Source organism: Nipponia nippon, unplaced genomic scaffold (genome assembly GCF_047370975.1).
Source record: "Nipponia nippon isolate SJK-2023a ecotype South Korea unplaced genomic scaffold, ASM4737097v1 scaffold_2, whole genome shotgun sequence".
Classification (NCBI taxonomy): Eukaryota; Metazoa; Chordata; class Aves; order Pelecaniformes; family Threskiornithidae; genus Nipponia; species Nipponia nippon.
Genome location: NW_028262336.1, coordinates 22,577,099 through 22,594,456, shown reverse-complemented (window position 1 = coordinate 22,594,456; position 17,358 = coordinate 22,577,099). Strand labels below are relative to the sequence as shown.

Sequence of the window (17,358 nt, the reverse complement as noted above, 5' to 3'; positions counted from 1 at the left end):
AATCCCAGCAGGTTTAGGATAATTCCAATGCAATATAAGGGAAGGAGAACCTACTTTCATGAATACTGGGCAGAAACATTCCAACTGGGTTTTTTAGGGGGTTTGGTTTTGGGTTGTGGTTTTTTTTAACAACATGTTATACGCTCATTTAAAAAAGTAAATCAGTTTCACTGGGTAGTTGCTAGTAGTCTGGTATCTGTTCCATCAATTGACAGGAACTGAATTTAATCTGATGCCTAATCTCCCAGATATTTAAAACGCATATTTTATAAGAAACATTTTGTTTTAAGAAGTAGCGTAGGAGAGATCAGAGAGATGTGAACAAAGGTTAAGAAACGTAAACATGGAGGAAGGGTAAAAGAGAATGAAGATGTAGAAGAGAGTCTTGTTTCTGAGACAGACCAAGGCTCTCATGCTTCGGTACTTGACATGGGCACTATTTTCAGAAAAGCACAATAACCAAGGCAAATCGGTTTCAAACAAATGTCTCTCCAGATATGAGGTGAGTAACAGTTAGGGGTCTGACAGGCCTCTCTTCCCCTCTTAAAATGCTCCTCTTGGTTGCATATAACATAGAGAGTTCACCTCAGCTGTAGCTGTACTAGTTTTACTGCAAAATCTATTGCTAAGAAGGATGCCAAGAAATTTACTGGTCAAAATAGGAAAAAAACTGTTATGACTATAAATGTAATGAATGTTCACCGTTTCAAGAAGAATGCTCACCTCTTTATCCATTTTTGCATATTCACAAACTCTTTCAATTGAAACTGCATTGGTCTCGATTTCACATGCTTTACGCACCCAAAAATTTAGACTCTGAATTATCTGGGGAAATAGTTACATCATAGAACGTAAAAATTTGACTCTACTAGAATACAGCATACTGATTTCAAAACTCACGCTGAATTTAATCATCTCCTAAGCTGGATGCTTAATCACAGAAGCCAAAAAGCGTACAGAAAATGAGGGCACATCAAATGAACTATCACTTAGAAAATCACTGATCTCAGTGTTCCTCTGAGCACTTCTTGTCTGTTTTCAGACTGCTCAATGGCTATTGTAATTTTCACTAACATAACAGCTCCAGAAATCTGAAACTACTTCAGGATCAACAGAAAGTGCACAGTAATTGTATGACATGTTGAAAGGAAAAACATATATGGCTCATAGTGTGTGTACATTATTGCACTGTTCCCTAGGTAAAGTAAGCTAGCAATACAGAAAGAATTTGCAATGGAGATATGTATTTGGTCTACCAAGTTTGCCAAATTTGTCGTCTTCAAGCATTGGGAATGCTTCTGTAGACAGAATTGGTACCACTTCCATGGTACCACTTCCATGGTACCAATTCTGTGGTGGGAATATTCCCACTTCTATAGGAAAAAAGTGAGCCAAAAGAATTCTGAGAGTCAACTGTTTTGAGATGCTGTATGTAACTAAATAAAGAATGATGTCAATTTGACATCAGATGAAGGTGAAAAACTGTGTGGTACCTGTGACTGTCATCACCAAGTATACGATGATATAAAGGAGATTGTTCTATCTCTGAATAATAGAAAATGGAACTCTTCTGAGTTGGGGGTGATGTGGATATGCCACGACAGGTAATTGTCTATATATTTTTTTGTATTTCTATTCATTAGTATCTGTCAGCTGTGTTTCTGAAGCACTTACCACAGTGAGAATCTGGACACCACTAGACTCCTAAGCATCACAAGATTATAGAGACTTGGATGCTTAGTTTGTGTATACATAATACTAAAGATTTATTTTAACTAGAGACTTATCAATACAGTTTACCTTACTTCAAGACACATTTCAAACGTGGCTCTCGCATACTACTTTTACAAGTACAATGCCAAAGTCAATCATTTTAGTAAACTTTTAACTAAGCATTCCCACATAACATTCAGTAAGTGAGCAAAAACAAGAAATCAAATATGAATCATAGTTGTACATGACCAGGCTTCTTATTTGGTTTAACAAAACACTTAAAAATAAACCATACCTAGTTTGATTAACTTGATTTTTAAATATGTTTTAATAATTATTATTTAATCTAAATTCAGAAGTGGAAAATAATTAATGTGATGCTTCCCGGAATTAATGGAATTCAAAGGAAAACCCTGTTCTGCCCATGGGGTTTAGGTTCATTGATGCCACCGTGTATATTCACGTACACAACTTCATTGTATGTATTCTTCCCTTTTCATATGCAATGTGGTAGCACCAAAAAATTTATACCGTTACTTACATTTAGAGCATAGGATATCGATAAACCCACTGTAGAAGAACTCACTGTATTTCCAGCCAGCACTACAAACAGTGCAGCAAAGAACACCATTAAATTTCCCAGAAATTCAAGCCTGACAGATAGCCACCTGTAGTTAATCAAAGCAAAGAAAAAAGTTAATTACCTACGAAATTTTTTATAGTATAGTGAACATATTGCTAATATGATACTCTTTGAGATCATTATATTAGCAATTTAGCCACTTTACAAAAGAGATAAGTACTACCATTCCCAGTTTACAGATGGACTGGGGAGGGAATACGACATATCTAGAACTGGTAGCACCACTAAAAACAAAATGAAGGTCTCTCAACTCCTGGCTAGTGCTCTCTTCACTGACTGCTTTCCTATTCTTCCTATCTGGAAAAGATTCAGGTATATGACTGAAAACCAAAACTGAAAATCTTCTCCTTGCTAATCTCTGCCTGTAACTGAACTGAATCACAAAGGAAGGAGAGTAAATGGACTTAAACCCAAGATTCCACTCTCAAGACCTACCTGGTGCCTGTAGGTACAGACACCAGGTTACTTCCACATGAACTAGTGAAATATAGATTCAATTTGTTCATAAACTTGTAAGAGGAAATGTTAGCTGAAATGTAGTACAGTCTGTCCATGCTCATGATGTATTGGTAAACTTTTTTTTTTCTTTTTTCTTTTTTTTTTTTTAATATTCTCATCCCAGACAGCATATGTGTATTTTCTATAAACCTGCTAGTTTCTGGTACATAAAGAAGAAATCATCCTAGTGCTTAGACAGAATCTATGTATTCATTACAAAGAGTAGTGGATAAATTGCTCATCCTTCTGTTTCTCAGTGGGTTTACTCTGACTAAAGTTAAACACTTAGTTGTGGAATTCTACAGAAGGTCTCAGTCGCAGATGCAGAACTGCTGTAAAGTACCTGTTTGAGATGACATTGTTGTAGAAGTAAACTAAGTTCTCATACACAACATCATTATTTTTTCTAATGAATCTGTTTTGGTGGCCAAATGCTCGAACTGTTGATCGACCTGCAAGAGTCTCACTGAAGTGGGAGATCACAGGAGAATGCGATGCTCCTGCTAGCCGTCGAATTTGTCGTGAACTCGCTATGTAGTATCGCTAATAAAGCAGTACAGACAAAACAGACATTTTAAGTTGCTACAGTTTCTTTTACATTGTTTAAAATATTTGCCATATTTATTTCCAGTTAAGTAATCTGTTAAGTAAATCTTGTAAATTTTGAATATGAAAAAGCTGGAAGTGTCTACACAAAAAAAAAAGCTATTCACAAACAGTATAGAAAAATCCGTTTCTTGGGACACACTAACATTGTAATGCTGACATAACTGCAATATATAAATTACTGGCAAGGTTAAAATAAGAGAACATTATTTCCAAATTCTGTAGAAAATGGGCTATACCACAAGAGGTGTGTAACAACCAACTAAAACTTCTATATAAACTTTCAAATTAGAATGTCTCACTTCTTTCTCAGATGAAAGTCAGCCTTTATTTCTTCAATGTAATGATGTCTGTATTTAAATTCCTTAGCAGAGACTGAATCCAGGTACTCTTTTCCTTCCTCTATATTCTTATTTTAAGAATTTTTTTAAGGTCTTTAATCACAGACTATACTTTGAGCATCAAAGCAGGAATACAGCCATTAGTCTTTCTGCAACATTACTTTTTGGTTTCTCAGTAGCATAACTGACATTCTAGACAAAAAATAGCACAGGTAGTTTAGGCATCATTCTAATTTACATCTGCTGTTTCAGGGTTACCCTTCAACTTTTAACTTTCACTATAATATACACCCCATTTTTTCAGGTAACTTCATCAAATTTCTTGGTGGGATTCATGTCAATATTGTATCTTCCTAAGAAAAAGGAAAATATAAAGAGAAAAACATAAGTCGTTAAAAGTTCCCAAGCATTACAGGATATATTAAAGAAGTGTTCTAATTTCCTTTCAAGAAGCCTGAAGATTTTTTATGAAAGCAATTTCAGATATTTCACAATAAGGAATAATTTAAGCCTGTATCCTTGATTGTTTTGGACATTTCATCTACATACATCTAGAAAACCTTATAAAAGCTTAATGAACTTACTTGGATAGTAAAATAAAAGTATCCCAGGGGAATAATGACCACTATGAATAGTGGTGAGGCAGATGTGATAACCAGTATGGTTCCAATAACATCTAGTGTACAATTTAGCCAAGTTCGTAAGTAGTAATGGAAACGTAAGTCCACTATAAATAAGTCCTGCAACAATGCACAGAAGAATCAAGATTTTGTGAGTAAATTTCACTAAAAACTTGGAGAGAGCATGCCTTAAAAATGGAATCAAACTAAAATATCTTCAATAAAAATTAGTAGGATCCTCCCTGAGTATATCCTAGTGAAATATATTCATATATCATTATTATTTGTCTAAAAGTGAAGTAGACATAATAGCTTTTAGACTACTCACGGTGTGTCAGAGAACAGGCTCAGAGCGTGTGTAGTCAAAGAGACAGCTCTTGCTATTTTGCTACTCAATACTATTTAGCCTATGCAAAGCATGTCAGACTGAAAAGGAGGCCAAGAATTCAAATCCTAACTCTTGTATACTCCTGTTAGTAATTCTAGAAATGTACTGAAATATTACTAATCTCTTACTGTACACGGTAAAGATTTTTCAAACCCAATTTATAATATATTGCTACCAAAGACTAGGGGCTTGAGTGAAACCTAAATCCAATGATCTTTTAGTGTATTACACAACCATTCTTGGGCCTCTTTTAGAGAACACAGCAATCAACAGTCACTGTATTTGAAATAACCAGTAATGCGTTGCAACAATCTAGTTATGATGTGTGTGGGAAGTATTAAAGTCATAGTAAATAACAGTTGTTTGTGTATTAGAGGTTCCAATTAAAGCCAAAACACTACAAAAAATAGAAAATAACATTCACTTTAAGTCTATATACCTCTTTAATGTATTTATTGGTTTTGACAGTAACATTTGATTCTGATATGCAATATACTATCAAAGAAAAATATATTTTTTTTAAAAGCAGATCAGGTTTAGGTCTGATAAACTTGTTGCACTGCAGGAATGGTCTTTGAGGAATGGCCTCCTAATGATCTTGGATAGGTTCTATACAACTTCTACTAATAACATATTTTGATGATTTTGTAAGAAAATAGCTTGAGACAGTTCTTTCAGTTTTTATGCACTGAAACAGTTTTCTATTGCTAGATATTGCATTCACCTGCTTTGATATCTTTAATTTTTCAACAATACTAAGTGGAATTAAATCTGTAGTCACTCAGGCTTCATTTCCATAAAATGGAAAATAGTCACGAGTTTTCCCTTTACCTTTGTGAATCTATTGATGATCTGACCAACTGGATTAGTTTCAAAATGCTGAAGAGGAAGGTGCAATACATTGTCTAACAGCTGATGATGCAATGCCCGAGAAGCTGACAGGGATCCCCTGGTGAGCACATAAGCACCGCAGCAAACAAAAAGACCTTGTGAATGGATAAATTAAAAGACAGTATGAATGGCTGAGGAGGGAAAGGAGATGGAGCTTGTTTCTGTCACTGTTTTCTACCACAGTGAGCAATCCAACAGTTGCACTTCATATCTTAGTTTTACAAATGTACATATTTGTATTCTGTTGGTACATCTTACTACTTCGTAAGTATGTTTTTCCTGTAATTAAGTCTCTCATGCTAGCATGCCACTACACATCAAAACTGATTTCCTTCCTCACTGAAATGCCAACATAACTTCATTAGGTTACTCTTGGATTCTCCAAGAATTCACAGAAGTATCATAAAATTAATTTTTTAATTTTTAATTTTAATTTTTCAGTTTTCTTCTGCATGCCTGTATATCTCTTCTCCTTCTCTTCTGCCCAGGTTAAACTATTATACTGTGTTGCATACAATTCTGTTTATGAAACACCCAGCATTATTTCTTTACTAATACACATTCAGGCAGATCAGACTTGGGAAACGGTGAAAAAACAGTCATAAATGCTCATCCTTGCCTTGTATGAATCCCAGAAGCCCATAGATACGAAGTTTATAGTTTTGTGATTGCTTCCATTCTGTGAAATCATTAACTTTTTCTGTTTCTTCAGTCCAGGTGCTAAGCCATAGATTTTGTCCAACGGCTAGTGCATTTTGTCCTACATAAGCAGCTATGGTTAGCCACATCCATCGCCAGTTGAAGGCTTGGAGGTATTTCAAAACAACTGACATTTTCATCTGAATACATTTAAAAAAAAGAATATATATATAAAAAGGAGTTACTCCTAAAGTAATTAGCGTTGTTGAAGGCAAATATACATTATATAATGGGAATTGGATACATTAAATTCAGAATAAATCTAAAGAATTTCTTAATTAAATCTAATAACTTAGGTATATAAAATCATACTGTGAAAAGGTTTCCTCTCCCACTCCACTCTGCTCCTTAGGCAACCTTGCTTGTGACACTTTCCAGTATCAGACTTAAAAAAATCTTACGTATGTAGATTATACAAAACAAAAAACCAAACCAAACCAAACCAAAACAAAACACCAACCAAGCAACCAACCAAGAGTGCAATTCCTGGGCAGTTTGTATGAAGCAAATCTTACTCTATTCATCAATGGAACTAGAAACTTTAGAACTGCCACTCTGGACTACTGGAGCCAAGGAAATTAGTGTCAGAAGGAGAAAGTTTTCATCCTTGGTGTAGATGAGGACTAATGGGACCAAACTCAGCTAGGCCACTTGAAAGGTAAACTGGTAGGAGCAGAATAATGACAGATTCTTGGATTTCATTACAGGGTTTGGAGTGAAATGAGCTCTAGTTGGCACAAACTCTTCTGTCTCTTCTGCAAACTCATTTTTTTCAAGCATCTATTTCTACCATCTTGCTAGAAACTCATACCTTCTTCCCCTCTCCACCCCCATCCCCCCATTCTTATTTTAATTCAACTATAGCTTACCAGGAAGTTTTGACCATCTCCACACTCTGTTTCACTTGTTCTTTTCCTTCTCCCTAGCAACTGCCACATTTTTTTAATGGAGACTGCAGAAAGTGTGCTTCTAACATAAAACACTACTGCAGCAGTATTATGCAAAATTTCTCCAGCACACAGGTATCTAAACTTCCTAAAGGTAAGACAGACAGAATGTTTCTCTAATGGAGTTAAAAGCTTTTTTAATCTTCTTCTTTCTGAAATATGCAAAACAGACTGGACCTAGATGTAATATGAAAATGCAGCCAGTAGGAGATCATCACAATAGAAAATCTCAGACTATATACTTAAAATTTGGTAAAAATCTGTCAGATTTATTTTAAATTCAGTAATGCAATGTCAGGCAACCTTAACAAGAAACAGAAAACTGCAACTGCAAAATAATACATTTTTATAAAAACAAATGTCAAAGACTTCTCTATTAGTAATACTTACACCACCAGTGGCAACTTTTTCTTTATTGTTAGTGAGTATTTTCCATTGATCAAAGGAAGAACTGCAAAGAAGAAACACTTTAAAATCTTCTTGTGAATCATCATATGAAGAATATATCCATTTATTCCCAAGCAAAAATGGATACTATAAAATCTTGTAAATTTTTCCTATGGAGAGATGAACTGTCCTCAGCTGCTCTATTGTTGTTAGAATAACGTCATGGTCAGAAGACAACACTAGGTATGGCCTTTTCATTTTCTGTATAATTGTGTGCAGATAAAACTGAGCTTGCCCTGCATAGATGTCAGCTAGATGTACGACCACCCTTTTCTGAAGCATATAACTGCGGTGCAACTTGGGTCTTAGCCCTTGTCTGGGCCCAGGATTAGGGCTTACTATTTGACACATCCAATTCTACTACTTCTGGACCAGAGTGGTTAATCTTAGGTGTCCTGCATTGTCTGAACTTGCTAGGTTGAGTCTCTTCTATTTCATCTTTGCACTATCTTCCACCATTGCAAATATACCACTACAGTGCTTTACAAATTGATCTAGGAGGTCATTCAACTATTTGAAAGCCCAGAAGTTTTCTTTAAGGTGGAAAAAGACAAATCAATGTTACACGGGAAAAATGAAGAGCATAAACAACTTGTTAATACACCAAGAAGACAAATTGCTGCCAGGGAATTGTGGGTGCATCCGCATCAGCGACTTCAGTTGGTCTTCTGAAAGTCCCTTTCATTCCTGCTTAATGTACTTTGGTTCACACAGTGAAACAGCCCATGAACTGGACCTTTTGAACTCATGCAGAACATATTAACTGGATTTCTTTTGTATAAACCGAAACCAGAAGATGATCTCCAGATACAAGCTCTCTAGCCAACTGCTAATGGGCATTCAGGCTTAACCCATGTTTACACAGAGAAGGATAGTGGCACAGCCTTCAGCACTTAGGGTTGTTCTAGCATTGCATCAGTTAAGCAATGGGCAATTTTTTTGAAATACTTACTCTTTACGTTTCAGCAGTTCTCTTTGTTGCAGGCTCCTGCCCCATTGGCCCTCTTCTTTTGAAGAACTCACTGTAACAGAAAAAAAAATAGAAAAATCTTTTCAGTATTATACCATGAGTAGACTTATACAGTACAAGAAGCTAGAAATAAAAAATGGGGACAAAATGATGAATGGGGATACTTTAAACTATGAACTCCTTAAGTCGACCTAGTCTTGGGAGAGCTACTACACAAGATGGACACATTTATGACCAAATGCTAGAACTGTGACAGCAAGTAAATAACCCCCATGAGCCTGGAGTCTCTTGGGAATTCCATTCTTGCTTAGTGAAAGTACTAGTATCCCTGCAAATATTAACATTAGTGTTTATCTCAAAGTATTCTTGCATCATGGCTGGAAAACCGAGCTTGCTGTTCTTTGTGTGTAAATGAAAGGAGTCGACACTTTTTTCTTCCAGGAATGGATTTTTTTCTTCTTTTTCATATTTGATATTATTTTTGTCAACAGATCTGTTAAGACAAAGATTTTGTTTTCTACAGCCATCCATCCTGCTGAATGTACCTCTGCTGTATAATTTTGTATCACAACACATTTCATGCTGTTTCTTCTCATTGCTTTGGTTCCCCTTCCCTCTCTGTATTACCCTTCATGACTAATACAGGTCTCCTTACATGGCTACCTTACACTTTCATCCCAACACAGCTAACTCAAGACTGCCCACTGCTGTCTTTCCACTGCTCCCTGTCAAAACCAGCAAATATTTGAGAGTGCTGGCTCCAGTATAGGGCCTGAATTAATAAGCCCACCAGACCATGCATTGTACTTACTACAGGCTCAATTTAGAGTTGCTAAGCTAACTGGAAACCAGCATTATAAACATCTGCAGTCACTTATCTGTTACAGGACACTTCTGTGTCATGTGGAAAGATTCCTTTCTCAAAATTAAATAACCACAATTAATCTCCTCCTGAAGTACATGATGAAAACAGGTCAAACAGACTGCACTGTCAATGTACCTGTTTCTTTCCCACAACTCTATAAAGAGCACACATTGAACAACTCAAGTACAGAAGTAAGTTGAGTCCCAACCCATGTGAATGATTTGTTAGCATGCTTTTTTAAGGTACTATGCCGCATTTGTTTGTTTATGCTGTCTACTTGTTGGCTGGAAGTATTTCATAAGAATACTAAAAGTTTCATTTATTTTTTTCTCCTACAAATGGACAATATTCTCCGACTCCTTCTGCTGTGCTCCATGATTACAACAGTCTAAGGTGATGGAAATGGGAAGTATCCAATATAAAACAGGACATAACCGTTGACACTGCAAGATTAATTTGAAATGTCCGTAAGTTATTTATTGGGGGATAAATCCTTAGCAGAATCAGGTAACTTTACCAGGTAATTAATACAGTATGTAAAAGTAGAAAACAGCTGCACAAGGCAGCTTTATCATACATTCATTAGTTGAAAGAGTAAACCATTTGATCTCAAGACATTAAAGTCTGATTTTTTTTTTGTTTATAACCTATAATTCTATACCAAAACGTAGACAGGAATGCTCTACATTTTCCAGCAATGATTCTATTCATTTCCAGGAAGGGGAGGAGGAATATTTTTAGAAGCTTGAATGAAAAGAAAAAGTACTAAGCACACACAGTATACAAATTTTCTCACCTTCCATTGGGGTTGTCTCTTCACTTGTATGCTCTGCACTGAAGACTTGAATAAGCTCAGCAAAATTAGCTTTCTTTGAAATGAGTTCTTGGTAGGTCCCCATTTGACTTATTCTGCCCTCTTCCATTACTATTATAAGATCAGTGTGAGGCAGGAGCGTTAGGTTATGGGTTACCAATATACGAGTCTGAAACACAATGTTTTCCATTTTACCGTATAAATACAAAGCATATATTAAAAGTAAACATTACATTATGATAGCCGGAATGATATAATGGAATTTTTCTGGGATTTTGCTCATTTATTTGTCTACTTTATTATTACTATAGTTATTTATTGCCTACTTTACTACATTACTCTTTTAATTGCTGATTGTAATGTCAAACTTTATGCTTATAGCTACTTGCTATTACTTGTACTTACCCATTTCTTAATGTGTATCTTCTGCTCAAGAATGGTTTAGATTAGGTTGTAAAGAAAAGAGGTAGATACTGCAGCTTTTAATATACTACATGTAGTTTTATAGCCTCAATAACAAAATCTGCTTACAAGTCTACCATTACTAGAGTTCTTGCTTCTGCCAGATACTTATAATCCATGGAGCAGGTAAATTAAGAAAAGGGAGAAGGGAGAGAGGGAAAGTGAAAGACATTTACTTCATAGTAACATATTCATAATAGTAAGTATTTCATAGTAAAACATGTGTTTTGCAGGCATCAGCCAGCGGGAACAGTCTGTACTAATTCATAACACTGAGGAGAGATTTTTTTACCAGCTATCTTACCTTCCCACATGAACAGTTTTTAAATGGGAGAATCTATTCCTTCTCATTCCACTTTCCCCTAGGAATTTCTTTGTTCAACAAGAAGCCTTTCTTTCTATAACCTATTCTGGCTATAACCTGTTCACTGCAGTGAGGCATCAAGAGTGACCAAAAAGGGCTCCACCCTGCCTTCTGTATGCAGATCACAGCACTCCTCAAAAACTGCCAGTAAAGAAGAAATGAGCAAATATTATATGAATCTTTCAGGCTCCCAGGTCAAGCCAGCTCTCAATCTTTTCTTTGGTCTGTGCTATGTCTACCCGACAGGTTTCAAATTGGCACAATATCAGTGGTGCTTTTTATCTAGACTCTTTATTCAGAATAATTTTTATCAACACACTAGGTAAGAGATGCGCTTTTGCAGAATGACTGAGACTTTTACTGTGTGTGTTGTATCGTACAAAGCAGTTCATCCCCAAATTGAAAGGAAGCCATCCTACTTTACCTTGCTTTTTAGGAGACCTGAAGGCCCAATTAGCTTCTCAAAAAGATGTTTCCCAACATGTACATCTACAGCAGACAGGGGATCATCCAGAAGATACAAGTCAGCATTGCTGTAAACGGCTCTAGCAAGACTCACTCTCTGCTTCTGCCCTCCACTTATATTGACACCCTAAGAAAAGAAAGCCAAAGTAATACACATTTAAATATGAAATACTAAAGAAGACCAATTTATCACACTCAGTCTCGTCATTATTTTTTTCAGGTAATCAAAGTAAATTACATAGTAGATATGAAAATAGAAATTTGGATTTTCAAGTAATTAGAGCAAAGTTTGGGCTCTCTTGATTAAATTCCCCCTCCAAAATGGGCAAATGCAAGGTACTTCGGAAAAATAAAAAATAGCTATTCTTTACAGTCATACAGGCATTTTTACAGTATAGAGGAAACCCTTGGAGAACAGGACAGGGCTGACTCAAACTTCTGTATAGAAAAGAGCCATTTTAAAAATTAATAAGAATTCAGAGCTTGAACAGAAGTTAAGTTGAAAGTAAGTAAGCTAAGTACAGAGATGGGCTAGATGTACTTGGCTGAGCACTGATTAGTCATCAGTGTAAATTATCAAATAGATAATATATAAAAACATAAAAGTCATAACTTAACTTATTGCATCATTTCTGACACCTCAAATTCTCACCCTTTCTCCAATCTCTGTTTGGTCTCCATTGGGTAACTGTTCCAAATCTGGCAGTAAAGCACAAGACTCTAAAACAAGTTCGTAGTATGGCCTATTTAGATTTGCACCAAAGAGAATATTTTCCTGTAAACTGTCATTTTGAATCCAAGCCTGCTGAGAAACATATGCCACTGAACCCTAAAAAGAATTGGAAACAATGTTTTTACTTGGGCTTTCTGAACATAAAAATAGCATTTAAAAATACATTTGAAATTCCAGTTTTACCTCAAAGTAACCAGTAATTACTTCCAAAACTTGAGCATTATTAAACTGTTAAAATTTTGACTGTCAGGTAATAAAACCAATCTGTTGAATATTCCTGTATAACAGCTTGCCTATAATTATTATAGGAGCACATACTTTGAATAAAACTGACAGAGCTGGGACATATATTGAGCAAGTCTTTCAGAGAAATATCTCAGTGACAAATGGGCATCCATTATAAGATTTATATGCAGCAAAATGGGTCTGTATTAGGTGTATATCAAAATACAGTTTGATTGTTTGTATTTTTACATAACATACTGTGGAATATGTTAGCTGTTAGAAATTAAGATTACAGGATAGGAATGATAACTGGAAATGCTCCTAGATCTTTTCTTACATTAAGCTACATGCCCTGTGAAAATCTATTAATTTTACAACAAATTGATAGTATAGATAGACTAGTTGGGTATATGCCTTCCTTATTAGATTCTACATAGCTGATCTTTTTCTCATTACTCTCAGATTCGGAACACCTCATCTTCATATTCTTCCCCCAACAGTGACAGGATACTGTCGTAGATATCCACAGGAGTGGATTCTTGTTCAACACTTATTTTCAAGGACGAGACACTTTTTTTAATGTTGCTACATCCACGTGCAACCAGATTAACTGATATTGTGCTTATCCATTGATATTTATTGGCTCAAGCACTGTAGTCTGTCATCAGAGGTTAACCTCCTCCATATCTGTAACCTATAAAAAGCTTCCCTAAACTCTGTTCTGTGATGGAGACTTTCATTGCTCTATGTAACTGTAAGAGAAGTTAAGCTACAGGGTTTCCTATCCCTAGAAGAGCCAGCACCTTAATTCCATCTCTGCCTAAAGTTCAACTTTTCCCTCTATTTCCACACCTTGTATCTTCTCTACATATAAGCCATTGCAAGAAAGATGATCATCTTCTACAACAGTTTATAACTGCTCCGAGTGGGTCACGTTGGTACTGCTGTTCAAAACCAGCAACCATTAGATGTTTAGGCTCAACATATGACTTAAACACGATTTTAGCACTGAATTATATAGATTATAAAAAAATGAAAATAGCTTTGCAATCACTTACGTTGAAAACAAAGAAAATTGTTACACTGTTAACAAAGTATCACTGTGTTACTTTTCTTTGAAGATTTAAGAAGCTGGAGTTACCCTTGCCAGTATTTCTACAACCATAAATAGCTGAGGAAGACAAACTGCACTTTCAAAAGCAGTTCTGCTTAATTTAGGTATTGAGGAGTGGAGCAGGGCAGAGGGACACAGACAGACAATCTTACTCTTCTCTGAACTGTTCCTTCAAGTTTCTCCATTTCTCCAAGAATAGCAGAAAGAAAAGATGACTTTCCAGATCCAACCTGTCCCACAACAGCAACTAAAGAACCTTCAGGAATGCTGACACTCAAGCTGGAAATATTGAGGAAGACAAATTAGTTATCCTCTTTGTAAATACTCCATCATGTATGGGTTGTGGTCACTGTAAGAAAGACATACTCTATTTTACCCTCAGAATGATGAGAAATTAGTGCTTAAGTTTGCACGTCTTTTGACTATTTACTATTCAGAAACTTGCAATAATGACTTTAAGTATAAATTTATTTGTCTGCAAGTTAAGAGGTTGTACTTTCATCTGGTCACAATAAAATCAAATGTGAGACAGTCTAACCAATAGTCAACCAGTGGTCTTATATTCTTCTCAGGCCTGTGGTTCATGTTCCATCTTACTCTGACAATCAACTGCTTGACTTCTCATGTAGCATCTGCTGTGTAGGATGTGTGATCCCTCTTAAGGAAAAAAAATAGCCATTTGTGTAAATAAAAGCTGCCCTTCATCATCTGCATATTTTGATGTCAAAATAAGTACAATATGTACTCATAAACTTTAGCATACAAGGAGAGGCACTTGCTGTATCTGTACTCTATGCTACCTGGATCTAAGTGTGTTCTGATTTGAAGGCCCTATGCTAAGCATAGTCCCTTCAGACTGGAGCTTGGAGCACAAATGAGGCAGAGAAAGACTGTACCCAGAGACTATACCAGACTTTAGTGAAGTCTGTACACGATGCTGAAGGCAGCTCATACCTGGATACTATATTGCAGGCTATGCTGGCTGAGATGTGGACGCTCAACACCATCTTATGGGAAGTGATCCCCCCAGCCCTGAGAGGAATAGGGTAGACAGTGTGGTGAGAGGGTTAGACTGGGTGGGTTGTAACCTCTTCAGTTGCCTTAGTAAAACATAACAGCTGTATAGAGCTTTTCAAATAGGTTTGTCATTCCACTCCAGAGCTTGGTTACTCCATTTCCTCATAACCCTCCAATGTGCTCATTGCATAGCAGTTTAAGAATAGCTGAATTTACACCTAACAAATACCTTATTAAGAAACAACAAACAAAAAGAGGGGTGTTTTCAGGCAAGAGAGTCTACTGTGAGGAAAGCAAACTTTTTGTTTGTTTGCTCTTTCCAAAGGAAGCCACAGCCCAGTTTTAAGATCAGCATTCAATGCAAGGCTGCGTAAACTACCTTAGCTTACATGAAGGCAATATAAAATGCTACACTGACAAAAGGGCATCTTGCCAGTTAACGCTCTCCAAAATGCAATTCAGGGAAAATTGATATTGCAGTTAAATCTCCCTTGTGCAAACTGAGGGGAGAGGTGGTAGGAAAGAAGGAATGAAGAAGAAGGAATGAAGAAGAAGGAATGAAGAAGAAGGAATGAAGAAGAAGGAATGAAGAACACGGGCTTCCCATAGCACTTATACAGCACTCTGTTGGGGAACATGCACTTTTATGCGGTTCCTCTTGGAGCATCAGGGAGACCAGGTCAGATTTGACTTTCCAGAGCACACTGATCACATGCGATACTCTGGAAACAACAACTGATGTTCTTTTTGGTATGTAACATCATGAACTAATCTGAATCAGAATACATAAACCTGAACAAAATCTCTATAGACATCAAATTCTGCCAAAGGAACTCATAAAGATAAGTAAGAAATATCTTACTTTTTTAAGACTGGCAGGCCATTTTTTTCCCAGCGGAAAGAAGCACCAATAAACCCAACAGCATGATCTGTTGCAGTAAAGAAAAAAGAGCAAACAGTTGCTAATCCATCCCCTCAGTTGAGTTTCTTAATGTTCATCCGTGTGAACTCATGACCAATTAAAAATTAATAACTACTGCTTACTTCCACTGTAGTTTGTATTGACATCCTCAGGATTAAGATCCTCAGCACACAGAAAATCCTCTAAACGGCTCAGAGAAACTTTGGTCTGCAAGATGAACATACATCTGTAATATTTATAACATGCCTGTGCTCCCTAATTTTTTAAATAATATTTTAAAAGTTCTAGATAATATGGAAAGACATATTCTTCATCTTATTTGAAGACAGACAAAAAAGTTGTTTAGGTATTTCAAAATTATTTTCCTTAAAATCCTAAACAGTCTAAAGTCATAAATAAGTGTATTTTTTTTGTAAGGATCTACTGCTTGGTAGTTATAAAGTATCAGAGCATGCCTGATATATCCAGCATTAGAAGACAGAGTTAACTCTTGAATGTCTGGTTTCTCTGACTCAATTAGTTTGTTTTCATAAACCTGTAGTGAAAACACTTTAGCTTTTTTTTTTTTTTAAGAACTAGCACACAGTAACTCTCTCTTCATGCAATGAAGACAGACAACATTTTACTGTGAGTGCATCACAAGATGTCCATCATTGCGCTGTGACAAAGTGAGACAAACTTACGCTTGTACTAATTTTTAAGCTATTGAAAGTAAACCTTAGGAAAAGACAAGGTTTTGATCTTACAGTATGCTAACCATAAATGAAATCAAATCAGGATGAATATCTGCTCATGGTGGTCTGCTTCCTTACAAAAAGCTGAGTTGTGTACAAGCTGTGACAGAATACCTTCAGGAGCAGCTCATATAATATACCCATAAGAGAGTCTTAAAAGTTAAAAATTCTCAACTCATATGGTAACCCTACTGGTGTACCATTAGGACTGAAGGTTGCTGATACGGTATCATCAGCAGTTCTACTCCTTTTTTCTCTACTTCCTTCAGTGGTGACTTGAGAAAAACAGTATTGTAGAGTCCACAATGGGTCTCCCCTACTTGTGACCAAGGGCTCAAATATATAACAATGGCTGAGTGATTTAAACATGTGCAGCCCAAATTGTTCATGCTTTATCTTCGATGGACTATGAAGAAGTGAAGTTGAGAGAGTAGGAGCAGAAGTCGAGTCTAGTCCACCAAAGGAAGAAAAACGAGAAATAGAAAGCTCAGTCACAATTAGGTGTGCTATCCAATCTTCATTCAACTTAAAAGACTGAGAGACATCCTTTAAACAGCCTTCATGCTTCTCATTCCATAAAAATACTGTGCAGTTTCATCTGAATAAAATGTAACTTAAAATAATTGAATGACTTAATCACTCCTAGAAATAGATGAAACATGACAATACAAACATCAGCCTTTTACAGCACTTGTTTACAATATGTTTACCTGGGCTACAGCAGAGATCACAGATGGTAAATCAAACAAAGGCAGTCGTAAAATGTTAAATAAAGAAATAGATGTAAAAACTTTAGTTGCTGTTAAAACATTCTCTTTGTCCAGATGAAAGAAGACTCCAAATGTAGCCAATGAGACCTTTTAAATAAAAAAAAATTAAA

The 17,358-nt window shown here is 36.0% G+C and overlaps 1 protein-coding gene across 3 annotated transcripts in view; it reads right to left on the bottom strand.

Moving 5' to 3' along the window:
• The window catches only part of LOC104023339 (multidrug resistance-associated protein 1), a 38,820-nt gene that overhangs the window by 6,277 nt on the left and 15,185 nt on the right, over nucleotides 1-17,358 (bottom strand). For 2 of the 3 annotated variants that reach the window (XM_087756801.1, XM_087756803.1), the window contains 16 exons: nucleotides 17,189-17,335; nucleotides 15,867-15,951; nucleotides 15,685-15,751; nucleotides 14,760-14,837; nucleotides 13,958-14,084; nucleotides 12,386-12,562; nucleotides 11,693-11,860; nucleotides 10,425-10,611; nucleotides 8,746-8,815; nucleotides 7,737-7,797; nucleotides 6,320-6,539; nucleotides 5,641-5,795; nucleotides 4,386-4,541; nucleotides 3,198-3,397; nucleotides 2,255-2,381; nucleotides 724-825 (listed from right to left, as the gene is read on the bottom strand). In XM_087756801.1, coding sequence (XP_087612927.1) covers nucleotides 724-825; nucleotides 2,255-2,381; nucleotides 3,198-3,397; nucleotides 4,386-4,541; nucleotides 5,641-5,795; nucleotides 6,320-6,539; nucleotides 7,737-7,797; nucleotides 8,746-8,815; nucleotides 10,425-10,611; nucleotides 11,693-11,860; nucleotides 12,386-12,562; nucleotides 13,958-14,084; nucleotides 14,760-14,837; nucleotides 15,685-15,751; nucleotides 15,867-15,951; nucleotides 17,189-17,335 — 2,127 coding nt within the window. The remainder of the gene's footprint in view (nucleotides 1-723; nucleotides 826-2,254; nucleotides 2,382-3,197; nucleotides 3,398-4,385; nucleotides 4,542-5,640; nucleotides 5,796-6,319; nucleotides 6,540-7,736; nucleotides 7,798-8,745; nucleotides 8,816-10,424; nucleotides 10,612-11,692; nucleotides 11,861-12,385; nucleotides 12,563-13,957; nucleotides 14,085-14,759; nucleotides 14,838-15,684; nucleotides 15,752-15,866; nucleotides 15,952-17,188; nucleotides 17,336-17,358) is intronic. The other variant, XM_087756802.1, reaches the window with a different exon arrangement.